Genomic DNA, 20,019 nt, shown 5'->3' on the forward strand with positions numbered 1-20,019 from the left:
CCATCTCAGCTACATTTTCATTCCTTCTGTGATGATATCAGTGGTCAGTATTAAGCTCACATATTTGAAACCCTCTCAGAAGTCACTGCAGGAGTTGAGGCACCTGCATCTAACACACACGAAGTCATTTAACCTTTGTGGTAGGTAAAGTGTAATTATTATCCCTATTTTACAGATGGGGAAACTAAGGCTCAGAGGCATTTAACGACTTCTCAAGTCATACAGATAGTACGTGACAGAGCTTGGATTTAAGCTTGGCTGACTGCTCCTGACTGTCACTCTCAACCCCTAGACTCGCTGGTTCTGAGCATTTGCCCTTTCTCAGCTGTACGGGCTGCCCCCCTCCTTCTCAGGTATAGATTACAGTGCGTGAGGAGCTCAGGTGCGCCTCTGCCACCTGTTGGCAGACTCTTCTGGGATCCTTCCCCAGGCGGCCGCCTGTAATTTCTCACCTGGAATTTCCTTAGCAAAGGGAAAGCTGGGCAGTTGGAGTTAGAGCATGCTCAGTGTTGTCACCCCAGTGCTGTCCCCTGCATACTGTACTGCCCCCTGGTGTAAGTTCCACGTAGTACAAGAGACTCAAAAATCTCAGCCTGCTTATCTGACTTTTTATTGTTGACATCTCTTATTTCCCACCCTGGGATGTTCTAGATGGGAAAAGAACCACTCTTTTTGGTACTGACAGATGGGAGAGATGGGGAGGCTTACATTGGAAAAGGCCCATGATCTTTCTGCTCTTTGTCTCTGGAAAAACTACATGCCATAGTATGTATTATGTTAGATCTTAAACTATCCTTAGACTCAGTCCTGCGTTTACATTTTACAGATGAGAAAACATAAGGGATGAATCTACTTAACTAGGACATCTATGCAGATTTTCAGTGTGGAGCTATGACGAGACCATTGTCCCTCAGATCCTACACGATGCTACACGTATAGATGTAGAAAGACATGTGAAGATTGCCAGTGGTCTTGGGAGGAGGGTTTCTTTTTTTTAAAAAATAAGCTTATTTCATACTATACACGTGTCATTCACTTTGCAAGGCAAGAGGGTCTGGAGACTTATCTTTATGATATGAAGAATTGTTCTTCGAGGGGCAAATTAACAATGTGGACATCTTAACACGCTTTCTCAAACTTAAGGTTTATTCACTGATTATCTTTGCTTTCAGCTGTTCTTGGAGTACACAATTTGCTCAACAATCCCAAGTTTGATGAAGAAACGGCCAGCACGAAAGGCGGCAAAGGGCATGTGAGAAGTAAGCTGACGTGAAATCTGTGGTTTTATGAAACTTGGGAGCCTCCGGGTGTTGCTGGTAGGAAAGAGGCCTGTTGACTGGGCCCCCTGGGGAGTCCAGAATTCTTTTAGGCTTTGAAGGTGGTTTTTGCCAGTTCACCAAGGATCACTAGGCTCTGAGCAGTCAAACCAGGATAGACTAGCCAATACTGGGAGCTCTGTCTGGCAGCGTAACTAGTACCAATCAGTGTTTTGCCCAGAACACACTGTCTTGATAGGTCTGTTCAGTCAAAAGAGAAAATTACTGATAAAAAAGGTTGCTTAGGGCTTCCCTGGTGGCGCAGTGGTTGAGAGTCCGCCTGCCGATGCAGGGCACATGGGTTCGTGCCACAGTCCGGGAAGATCCCACATGCCGCGGAGCGGCTGGGCCCGTGAGCCATGGCCGCAGAGCCTACAGGCTCCGCAACGGGAGAGGCCACGGCAGTGAGAGGCCCGCATACCGCAAAAAACAAAAACAAACAAACAAAAAGGTTGCTTAGCACAGAATGCAGAGTTTTATGTTCTTAACGATGTTTTAATCAGCTCTGGTATCAGATAAGTTTCCTACTCTATTCGAGTGCCTTTTTGTCCCAGTAACGGATGTTTGTCATTAGAATTTGAATACCTGCTTCCCCCGGAGAGCATGAAAGACACACTGGCATGGACTTGCTGGCACAGAATGTACCAGACCGCTATCTTCTATGTCACCATTTTCTGGAGAAACGTACAATTCATTAGACTCTCTCACTCATTCGTCAGTCATTTACTAAATACCTGCTGTTGCGGGAATGTTCTAGGCTTAGGTACAAAGGTAAAAAAGGTGGTCCCTGCCCAAAGGAACTTATCTATCCGTGGGAGGGATGGATCAGTAATGAGGTAATTTCAGTACAGTGTGATCCAGGTACTATGAAAACTCACAGAAGATCACAGCTTTTCTTAGATTAATTATATTTTATTCTCTTTGACGGTGGTTTGGGCAATGCTTTCTAGTCTCAGCAGTCTATTTATCAGTTGCTGTTTATACAGGGTAATTTACCCAGACAATGAGCAATATTCCTTTTATTTACCTTCTGTTTTCTTATGCATACAGATGCAAAGTGTTCATCCTTTTAATTTCAGTATCAAAGGGTAACATTCTGACAACATGTTTGTCATTAAAAGTCTGGTGCATAACCTTCTGGGTTTTTATACATACACATACACACACAAATCATTAACTTTTTAAAAGACTTAATTTTTTTAGAGCAGTTTTGTGTTCATGGCAAAATTGAGAGAAAGGCACAGAGATTTCCCATATACCTTCTGACCCTCCACATGCACAGCCTCCCCCATTATCAACATGCTGCACAGAGTGGTATGGTTTTTACAGTTGATGAACTTACCTTGACACATCGTTATCACCGAGTCCATAGTTTACATTAGGGCTCACTCTTGGAGTTGTACATTCTCTGGGTTTGGAGAAATTAACAATGGCATGTTTCCCATTACAGTATCAGGCAGAGTAGTTTCACTGCCCTAAAATTCCTCTGTGCTCTGCCTATTTACTTCTCCTTCCCTGCTAACCTCTGGCAACCCCTGATCTTTTGTCTCCATCATTTTGCCTTTTCCAGAATGTCATATAGTTGGAATCATACAGTATGTAGCCTATTCAGACTGGCTTCTTTTACTTAATAATATGCATTTAAGGTTGCTCTATGTCTTTTCATGGCTTCATAGATCATTTATTTTTTTTATTGAGATATAGTTGATGTACAATATTACATGTTACAGGTATACAACTTAGTGATTCACAATTTTTAAAGGTTATACTCCATTTATAGTTATTATAAAATATTGGCTATATTCCCTGTGTTGTATAATATATCCCTGTAGTTTATTTATTTGTACTTCTTAATCCCCTCCCCCATCTTGCCCCTCCCCTCTTCCCTCTCCCCACTGGTAACCACTAGTTTGTTCTATGTATCTGTGAGTCTGTCCTTTTTGTTATACTCACTAATTTGTTTTATTTTTTAGATTCCACACATAAGTGACATCATACAGGATTTGTCTTTCTCTGTCTGACTTATTTCACTTAACATAATACCCTCCAAGTTCATCCATGTTGTTGTAAATGGTAAAATTTCATTCTTTATTATGACTGAGTAGTATTCCATATATATTATCCATTCATCTGTTGATGTACACTTAGGTTGCTTCCATATCTTGGCAATTGTAAATAATGCTGCTATGAACATTAGGGTGCATGTATCTTTTTAAGTTAGTGTTTTTGTTTTTTTCAGACATATACCGAGTAGTGGAATTGCTGAGTCATATGGTAGAGATAGATCATTTCTTTTTAATGCTGAGTAGTATTCTGTTATCTGGATATACCACAGTTTATTTATCAATTCACCTACTGAAGGACATCTTGGTTGCTTCCAAATTTTGGAAATTATGAATAAAGCTGCTATAAATATCTGTGTTCAGGTTTTAGACATAAATTTTCAGCTCCTTTGGGTAAATATCAAGAAGCCTGATTGCTGGATCTTTCAGCAAGGCGTTTGGTTTTGTGAGAAACCACAAAACTGTCTTCCAAAATGGCTGTACCATTTTGGATTCCCAGTAGCAAAGAATGAGAGTTCCTGTTGCTCCACACCCTCACCAGCATTTGGTTTTGCCAGGGTTCCAGACTTTGGGCATTCTAATAGATGTGTAGTGGTATCTCATTACTTTAATTTGCATTTCCCTGACAAATACGATGTGGAACATCTTTTCATATGCATATTTGTCATTTGTATATCTTCTTTGGTGAGATATCTGTTAAGTTCTTTGGCCCATTTTAAAAATCAGGTTGTTTTCTTATTGTTGAGTTTCAAGAGTTCTTTGTATGTATTGGATAAGTCCTTTATCAGATGTGTCTTTTTTTCTGATTTTTTTTTTTTAATGAATGAAAGATTTTTAAAAATTCTATAGTGCTTTACAAATTTCAAAAGTTTCGTACACACGATTTCAAACAATCCCATAATAACCCTTTTTTCCCCCTCTACCCCTATATTGCCCCTCCCCTCCTCCCTCTCCCTACTGGTAACCACTAGTCTGTTCGCTACATTTGTGAGTCTATCAGATACGTGTTTTTTTTTTTTCTTTGCGGTACGCGGGCCTCTCACTGTTGTGGCCTCTCCCATTGCGGAGCACAGGCTCTGGACGCACACGCTCAGCGGCCGTGGCTCACGGGCCCATCCGCTCCGCGGCATGTGGCATCTTCCCGGACCGGGGCACGAAGCCGTGTCCCCTGCATCGGCAGGTGGACTCTCAACCACTGCGCCACAAGAGAAGCCCTATCAGATATGTCTTTTGCAAACATTTTCTCCCAGTCTGTGGTTCATCTCCTCATTTTCTTGAGAGTATTTTTCGCAGGGCAGAAATTTTTTATTTTAATGCAATCCAGGTTACCAGTTCTTCCTTTCATGGATTGTGCCTTTGGGGCTGTGTCTAAAAATTCATCTCCAAACCCAAGGTCATCTAGATTTTATCCTATGTTATCTATCTCATAGTTTTGCATTTTATATTTAGGTCTGTGATCCATTTTGAGTTAATTTTTGTGAAGGGTGTAAGGTCTGTGCCTAGATTCACTTTTTTTTTTCATGTGGATGTCCAGTTGTTCCAGCATCATTTGTTGAAAGACTATTCTTTTCTCCACTGTATTACCTTTGCTCATTTGTCAAAGATCAGTTGACTATATTTATGTGGGTCTCTTTATGGATTCTCTATTCTGTTCCATTGATCTATTTGTATATTTTCACCAATATCACACTGTCTTGCTTTCTGTAGCTTTAAGTCTTGAATTTGGATAGTGTCAGTTCTCTAATTTTGTTCTTCTCTTTCAGTATTGTGTTGGCTATTCTGAGTATTTTGCCTCTCTATATAAACTTTAGAATCAGTTTTTTGATATCTACAAAATAACTTTCTGGAATTTTGATTGGGATTGCATTGAATCTATAGGTCAATTTGGGAAGAACTGACATCTTGACAATATTGAATCTATCCATGGAATATCTCTCCATTTAGTTCTTCTTTGATTTCTTTCAGTACAGGTTTGTAGTTTTCTTCATGCAGATTTTATATATATATATACACACATACACACATATATGTATATATATATACATATATGTAGTTAGATTTATACCTAAGTATTTCATTTTTCATTAACATTTTTTTCAAGTTGTGATTCTCTTCTCTTATAAATACCTGTAGGTTTACCTTATTCTTCTAATGAATAGATCGCCTTGTATTATGTGATTATGCTATAACTTGTTTACCATTTTTGCATTGATGGACTTTTTTAATTTTATTTTTTTATGTATTTTTGGCTGTGTTGGGTCTTTGTTTCTGTGCGAGGGCTTTCTCCAGTTGCTGTGAGCGGGGGCCACTCTTCATCGCGGTGCGCGGACCTCTCACTATCGCGGCCTCTCTTGTTGTGGAGCACAGGCTCCAGACGTGCAGGCTCAGTGGTTGTGGCTCACGGGCCTAGTTGCTCCGTGGCATGTGGAATCTTCCCAGACCAGGGCTCGAACCTGTGTCCCCTGCATTGGCAGGCAGATTCTCAACCACTGCGCCACCAGGGAAGCCCTTGATGGACATTTTGTTTATCATGTTTTGCTGTCATAAGTAACGTATCAGTGAACATCCATAAATATATATCTTCATATATTCATGCTACTTTTTCTGTAGATTAGACTTTTAGATATAGAATTACTGGGTTGTAAAGTATCCACATTTTATATTTTAATAGATAATGCCGGGTTTCCCTGGTGGTGCAGTGGTTAAAAATCCTCCTGCCTATGCAGGGGACACGGGTTTGAGCCCTGGCCCAGGCAGATCCCACATGCCGCGGAGCAGCTAAGCCTGTGCGCCACAACTACTGAAGCCCGCGCGCCATGCTTCTCAATAAGAGAAGCCACTGCAATGAGAAGCCCGCGCCCTGCAACGAAGACCCAACGCAACCAAAAATAAAAATAAATAAAATAAATTAAAAAAAAATAGATAATGCCAAATTACTTTTCCAGAAAATTTGTACCAGTTTACATTCCCACCAACAATGTATGAGGATGCTTTTTCCTCCACATTGTTGCCAACTCTGAATATTTTCTTTTTACATTTCTTGGCTAATCAAATGGTATCTTATTTTAAAATTTCAGAGCTTAATTACTTATTATCTTTTTTGGTTGACTGATAGAGATTCCTCTGATCATTAGTTGTTCATTTTCGATTGGGTTGTATTATTGACTTGAAGGAGCTCTGTGTATCTTGGGATATGAATCCTTTGTATGTTACACATATTGCAAACATTTTCTGTTAACTGCTTTTGAGAATTCTTCCATTCTTCTTTTCTATTCCTTTCTCTTCCCATACCATCCTCAAAATTAAAGCTCCAAAATGGAACTCAGAGGACGGTGGGCCAGGGGAGGATTAAGGTTTGGGAAATAAAGAGACTCATTTTTGGGCTTCCCTGGTGGCGCAGCGGTTGAGAGTCCGCCTGCTGATGCAGGGGACACGGGATGGTGCCCCAGTCCGGGAAGATCCCACATGCCGCGGAGTGGCTGGGCCCGTGAGCCATGGCCGCTGAGCCTGCGCGTCCGGAGCCTGTGCTCCGCAACGGGAGAGGCCACGGCAGTGAGAGGCCCGCGTACCAAAAAAAAAAAAAAAAAAAAGACTCATATTTTTGCATCTTAGATTCTTTGGTTTGGTTATTATAGTCTGAAAGAGGTCCATGTGGAGCAGCAGTAACTACCCACGGATATTCTTTTGGGTGTTGGAGTTTGCTGTAGGGCCTCCTGCACTTCTGGCCCCATGGAGCATCAGCCACTGAGACTTCTCATAGCAGGTGAAAAACACCCACCTTTGAGGCTGTAACTCAGAATCATACCATTCCTGTGCTTGCTTAGTTGAGAGTAAGCTTACTGTCATTGATATCGGAGTATTATTGGAATCAGAGCATATGAAAGGAAGGTCATTTTGGGGGACGTCATCTCTGATTTTTATGGGAGAGCCCTTACGTTTTATTTTTAAAATTAAAACTTGTGTCTTAGATGTGGTCAAAGGTGAAAAGGTCAAGCCAGTATTTGAGGAACCACCCAATCCCACAAATGTGGAAGTAAGTCTGCAGCAGATGAAAGCCAATGACCCCAGCCTGCAAGAGGTCAACCTCAACAACATTAAGGTATTTTATTACAATTGTTATCCGTTGAGGTCAGAAAACTTACTGGAGATGACTGATTGCCTGTTTTACACCTGTTTAAAATCCTTTGTACTCACTGGATTTTGAGGCACAATATCCTATTTGAAAGAAGTGGGTTTTTAAAAAAGAGTGATTCCTAGAATTCTTTGAAAAGAATCACAGTACTTGTGTTATACAGTGTATTAGCTATCTATTGCTGAGTAACAAATTACTCCAAAACAACAAACAGTTATTATTTCACATAATTTCTGAGTGTCAGGAATATGGGAGTGACTGGGCTGGGTTGCTGTGGCTCAGGGTCTCAAATGAGCCTATAGTAAAGCTGTCAGCCAGAGCTGCACTTGTGTGAAGGCTTGACGAGGGCACAGAAATCCATTTCCAAGATGGCGCAGTCATGTGTCTGTTGGCAGGAGGCCTCAGTTTCTCAGAACGTGGATCTCTCAGTAGGACTGCCTGAGTGTCCTCACATCATGACAACTGGCTTCCCCCAGAGCAAGTGATCCAAGAGAAAAAAAGAGAGACTAAGCTGGAAACCACAGTGCCTTTTATGACCTATTCTCTGAAGTCACACATTGTCACTTCTGCTCTGCCATAAGTCATGTCACTCTCAAAGGGAGGGTAAGATGTGTGTGTGTGTGTGTGTGTGTGTGTGTGTGTGTGTGAGAGAGAGAGAGAGAGAGAGAGAGAGAGAGAGAGAGAGGGCACTGCCTGACATCTTTTTTGTTCATTCTTTTTGGGCCAGTTTCTAGCATTTAATAATATTAACTAATTTTTATTAAGTACTCGCTATGTGCCATATCCTTTGCTAAATACTTGAAATTCATTATCTCATTGAATCCTTAGTGGGACTTAAAGAGGTTCAGTTGCCCACAGTCACAGAGCTGGCCTGTAGTACTCTGTAAACTCACATTAGTCTCTAGCTGTGCCCTATATTGTCTGCCTCCCCAGTGCCCAGTACTAGGCTAAGTGCCGTGGAAGAGGAAGTAAGAGTCACGCGGTATTCATTCTGAAGAACTTAGATTACGAGAAAAACACTAAGCGAATAATTACATGTGATCAGCCCCCACATGTGGAATTGTGGGTAAGGAAAATTTTGATCCTGCCTAGGAGAGCCAATAAACCAAGGAGGTGATATTTCTGCTGGGTCTTGAAGGCTGAGTAGGAATTAGAGCAAAGGATAAAGGAATTTCTAGGCAAAAGGAAAAGCATATCTAAAGGTATGGACGAAAGAAAGACCATGGGATAGTAAAAGAATGGCAAGCAGGTCAGTCTGGCTAAAATATAGACAATGAAAGAAAGAAAGAGGAAAGTGTGCTCTATGCATAATTTGGACAGTAGGGTAAACAGAAGTGATACCAGAATGTCACATTGTGTTAGATTCCCTTATTGGACACTAAGTGGTGCTATTTGGCTTAGGATAGGTTGGTTGCTAGAGAATGGGTGATGAAAGTCTTTTAGAAAGGGTAACATCTAAACATACAAGGTATTTAAAAGCTGTTGGTCGTTAGCTTGGGGTGAAGGTGCTGCAGAATGATTCATCAAGGATCTGTGTCTTCCTCATCTTAGAACATTCCAATTCCAACCCTGAGGGAATTTGCAAAGGCTCTGGAGACCAATACTCACGTGAAAAAGTTCAGCCTGGCCGCAACCCGCAGCAATGACCCTGTGGCGATTGTGAGTAAAATTCTTACAACTATAATGTGAAAATATTTAATTCATTAGAAGCTATTTTAAATTTGTTTTATCAATTAACAATGTTCAGATCAGGTAAATTTATTTTCTGTATAGTTAATAAACAAAATTAGTTATAATGAGACAGTAAAACAAGAACCCAACTATCAGGCACTTTGAATTCACTAGAATTTTGTTAGCACTACACTTTTTGGAGAAAGAGACAAGATTAGATTTGGTATTTAGCTAAGTAAATATTTAGATTTTGTTCTGTGCTTAGTACAAATTTTCTGAAATGTTTGTATCTACAGTAACATTCTGTCCCAGTAAATGGATATTATGAGACACCCCCGGCCAAAGCCTACAGGAACTCGGCCCATATAAAAAATGTTAACATATATTTCATTTTAATCTTTGAAATGGATTACACAAAAACAGAAAGATAGATCAATGGAACAGGATAGAAAGCCCAGAGATAAACCCACGCACATGTGGTCACCTTATCTATGATAAAGGAGGCAGGAATGTACAGTGGAGAAAGGACAGCCTCTTCAATAAGTGGTGCTGGCAAAACTGGACGGGTACATGTAAAAGTATGAGATTAGATCATTCCCTAACACCATACACAAAAATAAGCTCAAAATGGATTAAAGACCTAAATGTAAGGCCAGAAACTATCAAACTCTTAGAGGAAAACATAGGCAGAATACTCTATTTATCATAAATCACAGCAAGATCCTTTTTGACCCACCTCCTAGAGAAATGGAAATAAAAACAAAAATAAACAAATGGGACCTAATGAAACTTAAAAGCTTTTGCACAGCAAAGGAAACCATAAACAAGACTAAAAGACAACCCTCAGAATGGGAGAAAATATTTGCAAATGAAGCAACTGACAAAGGATTAATTTCCAAAATTTACAAGCAGCTCATGCAGCTCAATAACAAAAAAAAACCCAATCCAAAAATGGGCAAAGACCTAAATAGACATTTCTCCAAAGAAGATATACAGATTGCCAACAAACACATGAAAGAATGCTCAACATCATTAATCATTAGAGAAATGCAAATCAAAACTACAATGAGATATCATCTCACACCAGTCAGAATGGCCATCATCAAAAAATCTAGAAACAATAAATGCTGGAGAGGGTGTGGAGAAAAGAGAACACTCTTGCACTGCTGGTGGGAATGTGAATTGGTTCAGCCACTATGGAGAACAGTATGGAGGTTCCTTAAAAAACTACAAATAGAACTACCATATGACGCAGCAATCCCACTACTGGGCATATACCCTGAGAAAACCAAAATTCAAAAAGAGTCATGTACCAAAATGTTCATTGCAGCTCTATTTACAATAGCCCAGAGATGGAAACAACCTAAGTGTCCACCATCGGATGAATGGATAAAGAAGATGTGGCACATATATACAATGGAATATTACTCAGCCATAAAAAGAAACGAAATTGAGCTATTTGTAATGAGGTGGATAGACCTAGAGTCTGTCATACAGAGTGAAGTAACTCAGAAAGAGAAAGACAAATACCATATGCTAACACATATATATGGAATTTAAGAAAAAAATGTCATGAAGAACCTAGGGGTAAGACAGGAATAAAGACACAGACCTACTAGAGAATGGACTTGAGGATATGGGGAGGGGGAAGGGTAAGGTGTGACAAAGCGAGAGAGAGGCATGGACATATATACACTACCAAACGTAAGATATATAGCTAGTGGGAAGCAGCCACATAGCACAGGAAGATCAGCTCGGTGCTTTGTGACCGCCTGGAGGGGTGGGATAGGGAGGGTGGGAGGGAGGGAGACGCAAGAGGGAAGAGATATGGGAACATATGTATATGTATAACTGATTCACTTTGTTATAAAGCAGAAACTAACACACCATTGTAAAGCAATTATACTCCAATAAGATGTTAAAAAAATGAAATGGATTAATGTGTCTCAAAAATATTTTAAACAACCGAATCTTGAAACAATTTTTGTTTGATACTGTTACCCAGAATATGAAAAAAATAAAAAACAACCAAAAGCCCTATTCCTTCTATGCACTTCAGTTAATTCAGGTAAATAAGGAAGCCCCTGAACCCAAGGAAATACTACTGCCATTACCATTATCAGCGTTAACCCTCCTATTAATAGCTCACATTTCTTGAACAATTAGTAAATGCCACTGCTGATCTCTGTGCTTTACTCACGTCATCTCACCTAATCCTCACTATAATACAGTGAGGTGTGTACTATTATTAGTTCCCACTCTAACAGATGAGCAATTTGAGGCTCAGAAAGGTTAAGTAACTTTTCCAAAGTAACACAACCAGCAAGTGGCAGAGCCAGGATTCACCACCAGGTCTTTCTTGTTCCACAACCAGGATGCCTAACCACCAAGCTATGCTATATTTACATACTGTGCCTCACTGTCGTACATTTGCTAAACTATGGCAGTTGTCAGAAGCCTGAGCATCAGGCTACATCAGTGGTTCTACAGCATCTGATTCTCAGCACTTGAATTAAGCCAGAAAAAAGAAAATTTTCTTGACTTGATGATGCGATTTAAAGTAACATGTCTTTTGGAAGATCTAAAAGAGCATTAGGGACTTCCCTGGTGGCGCAGTGGTTAAGAGTCCGCCTGCCAACGCAGGGGACACAGGTTCGATCCCTGGTCCGGGAAGATCCCATATGCTGTGGAGCAACTAACCCTGTGTGCAACAACTACTGAGCCTGTGCTCTAGAGCCCGCGAGCCACAACTACTGAGCCCGCGTGCCACATCTACTGAAGGCTGCGTGCCTAGAGCCGATGCTTCGCAGCAAGAGAAGCCACCGCAATGAGAAGCCTGCGCACCGCAACAAAGAGTAGACCCTGCTCGCCGCAACTAGAGAAAAGCCCGTGTGCTGCAATGAAGACCCAACACAGCCAAAAATAAGTTAAAAAAAAATAGCATTAAAAACGGACAACATGAAAGTAATGACTACTCATCACAGTGTTGGCACAGAGTAGATATTTGAAAAATACTTGTTAAATGAATGAATGAACCTGCCCTCCAACCTCTCAGCATTAGACAATATTTCCATGATGACTACAGCAAATTTGAATTAAGCACTCATGTAAAAGAGGGGCTAAGCTACAGAACTGATGTTTTCACCAGTAATTCTTACATATCTAAATTTGTAGGTTGAAAGCAGTTTTGAATTTGAAACCTATCATTAAAATAGAAAAAGCAGAGCTAGATTATTGGTAAGGTGAAGTTAGCAATTTAAGGGTTCTTATCTGTGTATGATTTTGTGTATAATCTCTGCCCTTTAGTAGGTTTGTTTTCAATAAAGCAAAAATATTCACAATACATTTTGTAAGTAAGTAACTAAAGGGATAAATAAAGAAATGATTTGTCATTTCTGTTTAATATATTATTTATAATAAAATGGCAGGGATGCAAATAGTGTATAGTTCATTGTCAGCACTACTAGTAAGCAGTCTAACTTCTACTCTAAGTCAAATAGATAACTTGCTAAATGGACTAAATAAATTTCAAATATAATAATCTCTTTGTTACTGTTTTTAATCCAACAACTATGTATTGTATGTATGTCATGTGACAAGCAAACCATACAACTTCAAGGAAAAACTGTTATCCTTGAGGGTGTGAAAAGAAAAGCCTCCTTCAGCCTTATGCCTGGATGGCTTCACATGGTCCAGCCCTCACCTGGCTGACCTATAGTCAGGAAAGAACTTTTCTATAGGTTGTAATTTGGTTGATTACCCCACAGGCAACAGAGATATTCAGACTGTTATTTTGGCTGAACAACTTGCTGTTGAGAATTACAAATCAGCATTAAAGCAAGAACTTCAAGACTTTTCTATGTAAGGTTCAGAAACAGATTCAACAAAGTACTTGTGGGATTATTGTGAATGTAGGCCAGCTATGTGTATGTGAGATGACATTATCCCCATTTTACAGATGTGGCAACTAAGGCTCAGAGTTTGAGTAATTTAAGATTACACAGCATGTGGCCAAGCCAGGAAGCAAACTTAAGTGACCTGTAATCAAATTCAGTTTGCCATGCTCCAAGCACTTCCATATAACCACACCTATAGCAGGGAGTATTAATGAAACTTGCCATAGTAATGAATGCCGATGTAGAGAAAAGGCCCAAATATGTAAAAAAAAATGCTATTACATATTATTAACAGGTATGCCACATAAAACTCAGAAGTTTCGGACAGCACTGTCCAATAGGAATAAAATGAGAACCACAAATGTAAGCCACATGTGTAACTAAATTTTCCAGTAACCACATTAAAAAAAAATGGTGAAATTAAACTTAATAATGTATTTTATTCAAACCACCATATCCAAAATATCATCATTTCAAAATGTGAAGATGTAATGAGGTCTTTTACAGTATTTTTTCCATACTACATCTTTGAAGTCCAATGCATGTTTTACGTTTAAAAACATTTAAAATTCAAGCACATCTTGATTCAGAACAGGTGCTATTTAAGGGCTTCATAGCCACCTGTGTCCTGTGGCTACCACTGGAATAGTACAGGTTTGGACAGTGCATGAAACTGCTTTTCCGGGCAATTCTATAAAGTACTGAAAGCAAAACCTTCTCTTTAAAAATGTATTTCTACTCTAATTATTTATGTAACCTTTAAGAAATCTAGTCTTCGTTTTACTAATGTTATTATCCCCAGCACATGTAGTAGATGCTCAAATATTTGCTGAACTGTGGTGAACCTGGGCGTACAGCCCAGGGTTATGTTTGGCTGGATCTCTCTTCCCTGTTTTGTTCAGTATGTGAAAAGTGTTTTCTCAAGTTTAAAAGAAATTGGCAGGATCGTGGCTACTTGCCAGGAGGTCCTGCAACTTTTTTACAAAGACCTAATTGCTCTGACATTTTGTTATTCTAGTAATAGAAGTAAATCCCAAAGCTTGCAGCGTCCATAAGGAAAGGCTTGATGCATTCCCTTCTGGGGCTCTAATTAAAATGCATACACTTAATTCTAACTAAAGACCTAGCACTGAATAAATGCACTTTAATTTACATGGTGTACAATAGCATCAGTCCAAATCCTTGAGCTTCCTGGTAGTTCAAGCAGCTGCTTGACTAATACACAGGATTGTTCTTCTAGTCCAGTGATTGTCAACTCAGGGTGATTGTGCCCTCTAGGAACATTTGGCAGTGTCTGGAGATATTTTGGGTTGTCATGACTGGGAGGGGTACTGTTGGCATTTCGTGGGTCTCAGAGACTGCTAAACCTCCTACGATACACGGGACAACCTCCCACAACAAAGAATTATCCAGCTTCATGTCAGTAGACCCGAGGTTGGAAACCCTGTTCTTGTCCCAAGTTGGATTCCTTCTTCTTGTCTTTTCTGCCATAAAAGCAGTTAAAATAGTTCAGAAGTTCCTCGTTCTACTCCCCAGAGCAATCACTGTTAGCAGTTTATTTTTCATTCTTCTCATTGTATGACTTTAATTAAAGTGGTTTTCAATCCTTGCTGAACATTAGTTACCTGGAGAGCTTTTCAAAAATGCAGTTATAAATCAACTACACTTCCATAACAAAAAACAAAGCAAACAAAAAAAGCAACTGTCCAGGCCACAGCCTGAGATTTTGATTTAATTCTTCTGGGGTGGGGCCCAAGCACTGCTATATTTTTTAAAGCTTCCAGGTCATTCTAATATGCAACCAGGGTAGAAAAGCACTAATATACATGCACTTATTTATTTTTTATTTTTTGGTACGCGGGCCCCTCACTGTTGTGGCCTCTCCCATTGCGGAGCACAGGCTCCAGACGCGCAGGCCCAGCGGCCATGGCTCACGGGCCCAGCCTCTCCGTGGCATGTGGGATCTTCCAGGACCGGGGCATGAACCCGTGTCCCCTGCATCGGCAGGCGGACTCTCAACCACTGCGCCACCAGGGAAGCCCTGCACTTATATTTTTGATCAATTATCTTAGACAATTTTTGATTCTCCATTAGAAAAGATGAGGGCGGTTCTGTACCCACTCTACCTTCTATTCCTCCTTCCTTTCTACCTCTGAATTGTAGTTATTCTATCATTTCACGCATTTGAGCTTTATACATTTTATGTCATTATATTCTGTTATGTATATAGATTGACTCCAAAAACATTAAAACATCACCAGCATTTACAATTATCTGGCTGTATAAATATATGAATCTCTGTTCTCATGGGCCTTAAAATCTGGTGACTAATGGCAGCCTGATTCTTGTTCCTTTGTGAGTAAATTCTTCTTGCGAAAAACTTTTAGGACTCTCTTTTCTCCTGGAGTTCTGAAATTTCATCTGTATGTGCCCACATAGTCTTTTATTTAGTCTGCTGAGCATCCAGCAGGTTCTTTCAGATAAAAACTTGAAGCTTTCTTCAACTCTGGGAAATGTTTCCCTATTATTTTATAGTTTCTTCCTTTCTGTTGTCTTTATTTTTATGGTCCTTCTGAAACTCCAATAAGATGAATGTTGAGCTTCTGGATCTTTCCCTCCACACCTCCTAACATTTCTCTTGTATTTTCTCTTTGTCTTTTACTCTACATTTTTTAAAACATCCTCAGTTCCGTATTCTAGATCACCAACTTGCTCTTCAGCCATGATCATTTTATAATTCTCAATGCCCATTGCTTTTTAACATTTCAATGTAGTACAGATTTTCAAAACTTTTTCTTGTTTGTTGTCTTCTTTTTAAAAATATATGTAATAGCCAGTATTTATTTATTTATTTATTTATTTATTTATTTTTATTTACTTATTTTGTGGTACGCGGGACTCTCACTGTTGTGGCCTCTCCCGTTGCGGAGCACAGGCTCCGGATGCGCAGGCTCAGCGGCCATGGCTCACGGGCCCAGCTGCTCCGCAGCATGTGGGATCTTCCCGGACCGGGGCACGAACCTGTGTCCCCTTCATTGGCAGGCGGACTCTCAACCACTGCGCTACCAGGGAAGCCCCATTTATTTATTTTATGGCTACAATGTTTTTTCTTTCTCCTTTTTCTTTTCTTTTTTTTTTTTGAAGTAGGGCAGGGTGGAGAGAGACTATAGCAATTAGAAGTTTTGCATATTTACGTTTTCTGAATAATCTCTGTTCCCTGTATGGCATGTTCTCCTTTTTGGTCAACTTGGCTTTTCTCTTTCATGGTGTTGGTTTTCCTAATATGTCTAGTAATCATTGGTTGCCTGGTCATATTTTCAGTTAGAGAACAAAACTGATTTGTGTAAACTAGGACTATTTCCTCTCCTGTTATGTCAATCTGGTTCACCAACAGCTCTCTCCCTTATAAGGGAAGCCCCTTTATGTTTCTCTATTTGTTACCAACTGACAGGCCATATATTTTATTTATTAATTACTGACTCTGCCCCTGCTACTCAAATATAAGCTCCCTAGAACAGGGATTTTTGTTTTCTCTACTGCTTGCACACAGTAGAAGCCTGATAAATAGTCTTTTCTGGTTGAATGAATGAATGAATGAGTGAGTGCTATTATAAGCAGGCAGGTGAATTGATAGGTGGACTTCTCTGCAGTGTGTGCATGAGAAGCTGGCAGGCAACCAGGGAGTACTCTGCAAGTGCTCCAGGTTGTAGGGCTTCACTCTGCAAGGGATACATTTCAGTATATTTCCTTCCTGGGCAATGGCCGCCTCTCCTCTCCCTTCTCCGCGCAGTATCTGGTGGAAGATCTGGAGGTGCCTCAGTTTCTGCACTGCATCTCTCTTGGGACCTAGCACCTTCACTAGAGCCTCTTCCTGGGAGATATCTCACTGATGGTTATGCAGGCAGTTGCTCTTTTTCAGGGAAGCGACAGGGAGGGATGGTGTGCTCGCCACCTGCTCTAGCTGATCCACCTGTTCCTAAGGCAGCTCTTTAATGAGGCGCCCTAATCAGCTCTTACCTCTGGCATCTCAGGCAATTTTATGCTAATTTCTCCACCAATCTTTCTGTTTTCTGTGTTTAAGTAATTCTTCAAGATAATGGCCCTCTTTTTTTGTTTTCTTGCACTGTGAGAGTTCCAGCCACTTAAAAATTCTATCTTTTCTTCATGACAGTGGGAAACTTTGGGAATAAAGGGAGCAGATGGGTTCATGTGTGCAGTCTGCTGTCTTGAACTGGGACGAGTCTTCAGCGGTTCTACCACTCTGAGTGTTGATTTTGTTCCAAAAGTTATCTTTGAAAAATCCTGATTTGTGACCACCTGAAGTAGTGCCCAAATGCTAGTCAATGATAAAAATTTTTTATCCATTCATAGTAAAAGGGAAAAAAAGAAATAATTCTGAGATTATGTCCTTTCTACACTTTTCCTAATGTTAAAATGCCTTTTCTCAAAAAAAAAATTGACAGTGATAACAGATGGTAGTGAGTTTTTTTTTAATGTCCTTACTTAATAAAACAAAGTTGTTAATTCTATGTCAGTATCCTTTTTTTTTTTAGTTTTGCATGTATGTGAAATTCATAAGCCTGGACTCCTGAACTGAACTATCTTTATTGCATTTTTTAATTATTATCTTTGTTACTTGGAGGTGAAAGTATGATTTAACTAAGGTTTTCTTTAAGTACTGTAAAAAATATGTATTTAATGTGGGGGTGGGAAGCTTAGTAAATAAATCTTCAGAAACCCTAATGGTTATTTTCTTTTTCACATAATAAGGCTTTTGCAGATATGCTAAAAGTAAATAAGACCTTGAAAAGTCTAAACATAGAATCCAATTTTATCACTGGTACTGGGATCCTGGCCCTTGTAGAGGCACTCAAAGAAAATGACACCTTGACAGAGATCAAGATCGACAACCAGGTGAGTTAATGCACAGGGTACATGTGAAAGGGAGGAATACCACAATGGAGGGAGTTAAAAGACAACGTTCTGTGACTTAACTTGATGTTCTGGCTTTCTGGTAAATTTTGACAGCTTCAGGCGTGTGGAGGGTGTGTGGGAGAGCATGTTAATGATTAAACGGTGCACAGTGGGGAAGCCTGAGACAGAAAGCTCTCCCCAGCCCTGCGCTAGTCAGGAACCAGAGGAGGAAAAAGAGATGGGGGCAGAGGTGTTGACAGCTGCTTTGTTCAGCCTTCATCATCCTTGCCTCTTAGCAGGAACTTCAGCGCAGTCCTGCCCCAGCCTTGCTCTTGCCTCTCACTGGGACTATGAGAAAAGCAGAATGGCCACACCCAGAAACAGACTCCTTGTCCTTGGTTGGAGGCTGCCAGAGCCAAGCTCCTGCTGTCTGGTGCTGGACACAGAGCCTTGTTTCAGGGACTCGGGGTTCTAGTAGATGGCCTGGCTTAGAGTAGTAGGCCACACCCACAGTGTGATCACAATCCCGGCTCTGCTGCAGCATTGCTCCAGGTCCCACCAACAGCCAAAGCAAGCCGCTTTTCCCTGGAGCCACCCCCTCCTGTAACCCCGAAGACCTCTTTTTCCCAGCATCAGCCTACAGTGTTGCTGTAGTCGCTCTACTGGTTTCAGCTGGTTGCTGCTCTCAGACAGCAACTCTCAGTTCTCAGCATGATGCTGTGCCCTTCCCCTTTGGCTACAGGGACGTGTCTGCAGTGGGATTCAGTGAATCTGCGAGGTCTAGACACTGTATAGTTGGAATAAAGGGCCTTGGAATGGACCAGAAAGAGGAGAAAGCAAGGAGACTTGTGCTGTGAGCATTCCCCTGTGGGGTGACGGGATGGGCAGTAGGGGAAGTGAGTGACCCCTGCATGTCTAGGAAAATCCCTGGTCTAGACCCTCCAAGATGTAATGAAGCCCCAGGGTCCCACCCAAGACTATTGCCTAAGCCTGGAGGCCCCCAGCAGATCACATGAATAGTTCTACTCTCCTTTTTTTTTTTTTCTGCGGTACGCGGGCCTCTCACTGTTGTGGCCTCTCCCGTTGCGGAGCACAGGCTCCGGACGCCCAGGCTCAGCAGCCATGGCTCACGGGCCCAGCCGCTCTGCGGCATGTGGGATCTTCCCGGACCGGGGCACGAACCCGTGTCCCGAACCCGTGTCCCCTGCATCGGCAGGCGGACTCTCAACCATTGCGCCACCAGGGAAGCCCTCTATTCTCCTTTTTTTTTTCTAACCAGAATAAGTGGGCTGTTTCAGTGCAGGTCCTCTGTCCCTAGACGACTCCTGAGCCTTGTTGCCGGGGGAGCAGGGGAACCCCACCAGGAGACAGGTACTCCCTCATTCTCACCCTCCCTAGAAGGGATGCATTATCAAAACAGCTTTCCCTTGCAGAGATGTGGAGTGAATCCCTGGGAATGTGCACACGTGGCTGTACACACTTAGGAAGCTTGCTCCTGTGTATCCTAATGTGTCCAGCTGCTAGTAAATTAGGGAGTGGGAGAGTAGGAAAACAAGAGAGGGAAATATTAAGTGAATGAAAAGAAGTGATAGCTCAGGGATACATATCAAATAGGCTAGTGTCAGGAGGAAGTTATGAGGACTCTTCGTAAATATTTCTGGAGTGCTAAGACAGAATTGGATACCTCATTCCAAAGTATGTTTAACTTTCTGTGTTGGTTCAGGCCATTGTGAAACCCCATATCTGAAATAATGTTCCAGGTAATTCGTTACCAGTTCCTTGTAAGATACTACCTAGTTAGGGTTGCCAGATAAAATACAGTTAAATTTGAATTTCAGATAAACAGTGAATTATTTTTAGTACAAGTATGTCCCATGAAACATTTGTGACATACTTATACTAAAAAATTATTTGTTATTTATTGAAATTCAAATTTAGTTGTGTGTCCTGTATTTTTATTTACTAAATCTAGCAACCTTATACCTATTAAATGAGCTGAAATCCTGAAAATTTAGAATAGAGTAGCT

General features: G+C 40.8%; 1 protein-coding gene across 2 annotated transcripts in view; it reads left to right on the forward strand.

The window, feature by feature from the left end:
• TMOD2 (tropomodulin 2) overlaps nt 1–20,019 on the forward strand; it is a 48,366-nt gene that overhangs the window by 20,866 nt on the left and 7,481 nt on the right. For both annotated transcript variants that reach the window (XM_060149975.1, XM_060149967.1), the window contains 4 exons: nt 1,173–1,259; nt 7,348–7,478; nt 9,063–9,170; nt 17,849–17,992. In XM_060149975.1, the coding sequence (XP_060005958.1) occupies nt 1,173–1,259; nt 7,348–7,478; nt 9,063–9,170; nt 17,849–17,992 (470 nt within the window). The remainder of the gene's footprint in view (nt 1–1,172; nt 1,260–7,347; nt 7,479–9,062; nt 9,171–17,848; nt 17,993–20,019) is intronic.

Source organism: Lagenorhynchus albirostris, chromosome 1 (genome assembly GCF_949774975.1).
Source record: "Lagenorhynchus albirostris chromosome 1, mLagAlb1.1, whole genome shotgun sequence".
Taxonomy (NCBI): domain Eukaryota; kingdom Metazoa; phylum Chordata; class Mammalia; order Artiodactyla; family Delphinidae; genus Lagenorhynchus; species Lagenorhynchus albirostris.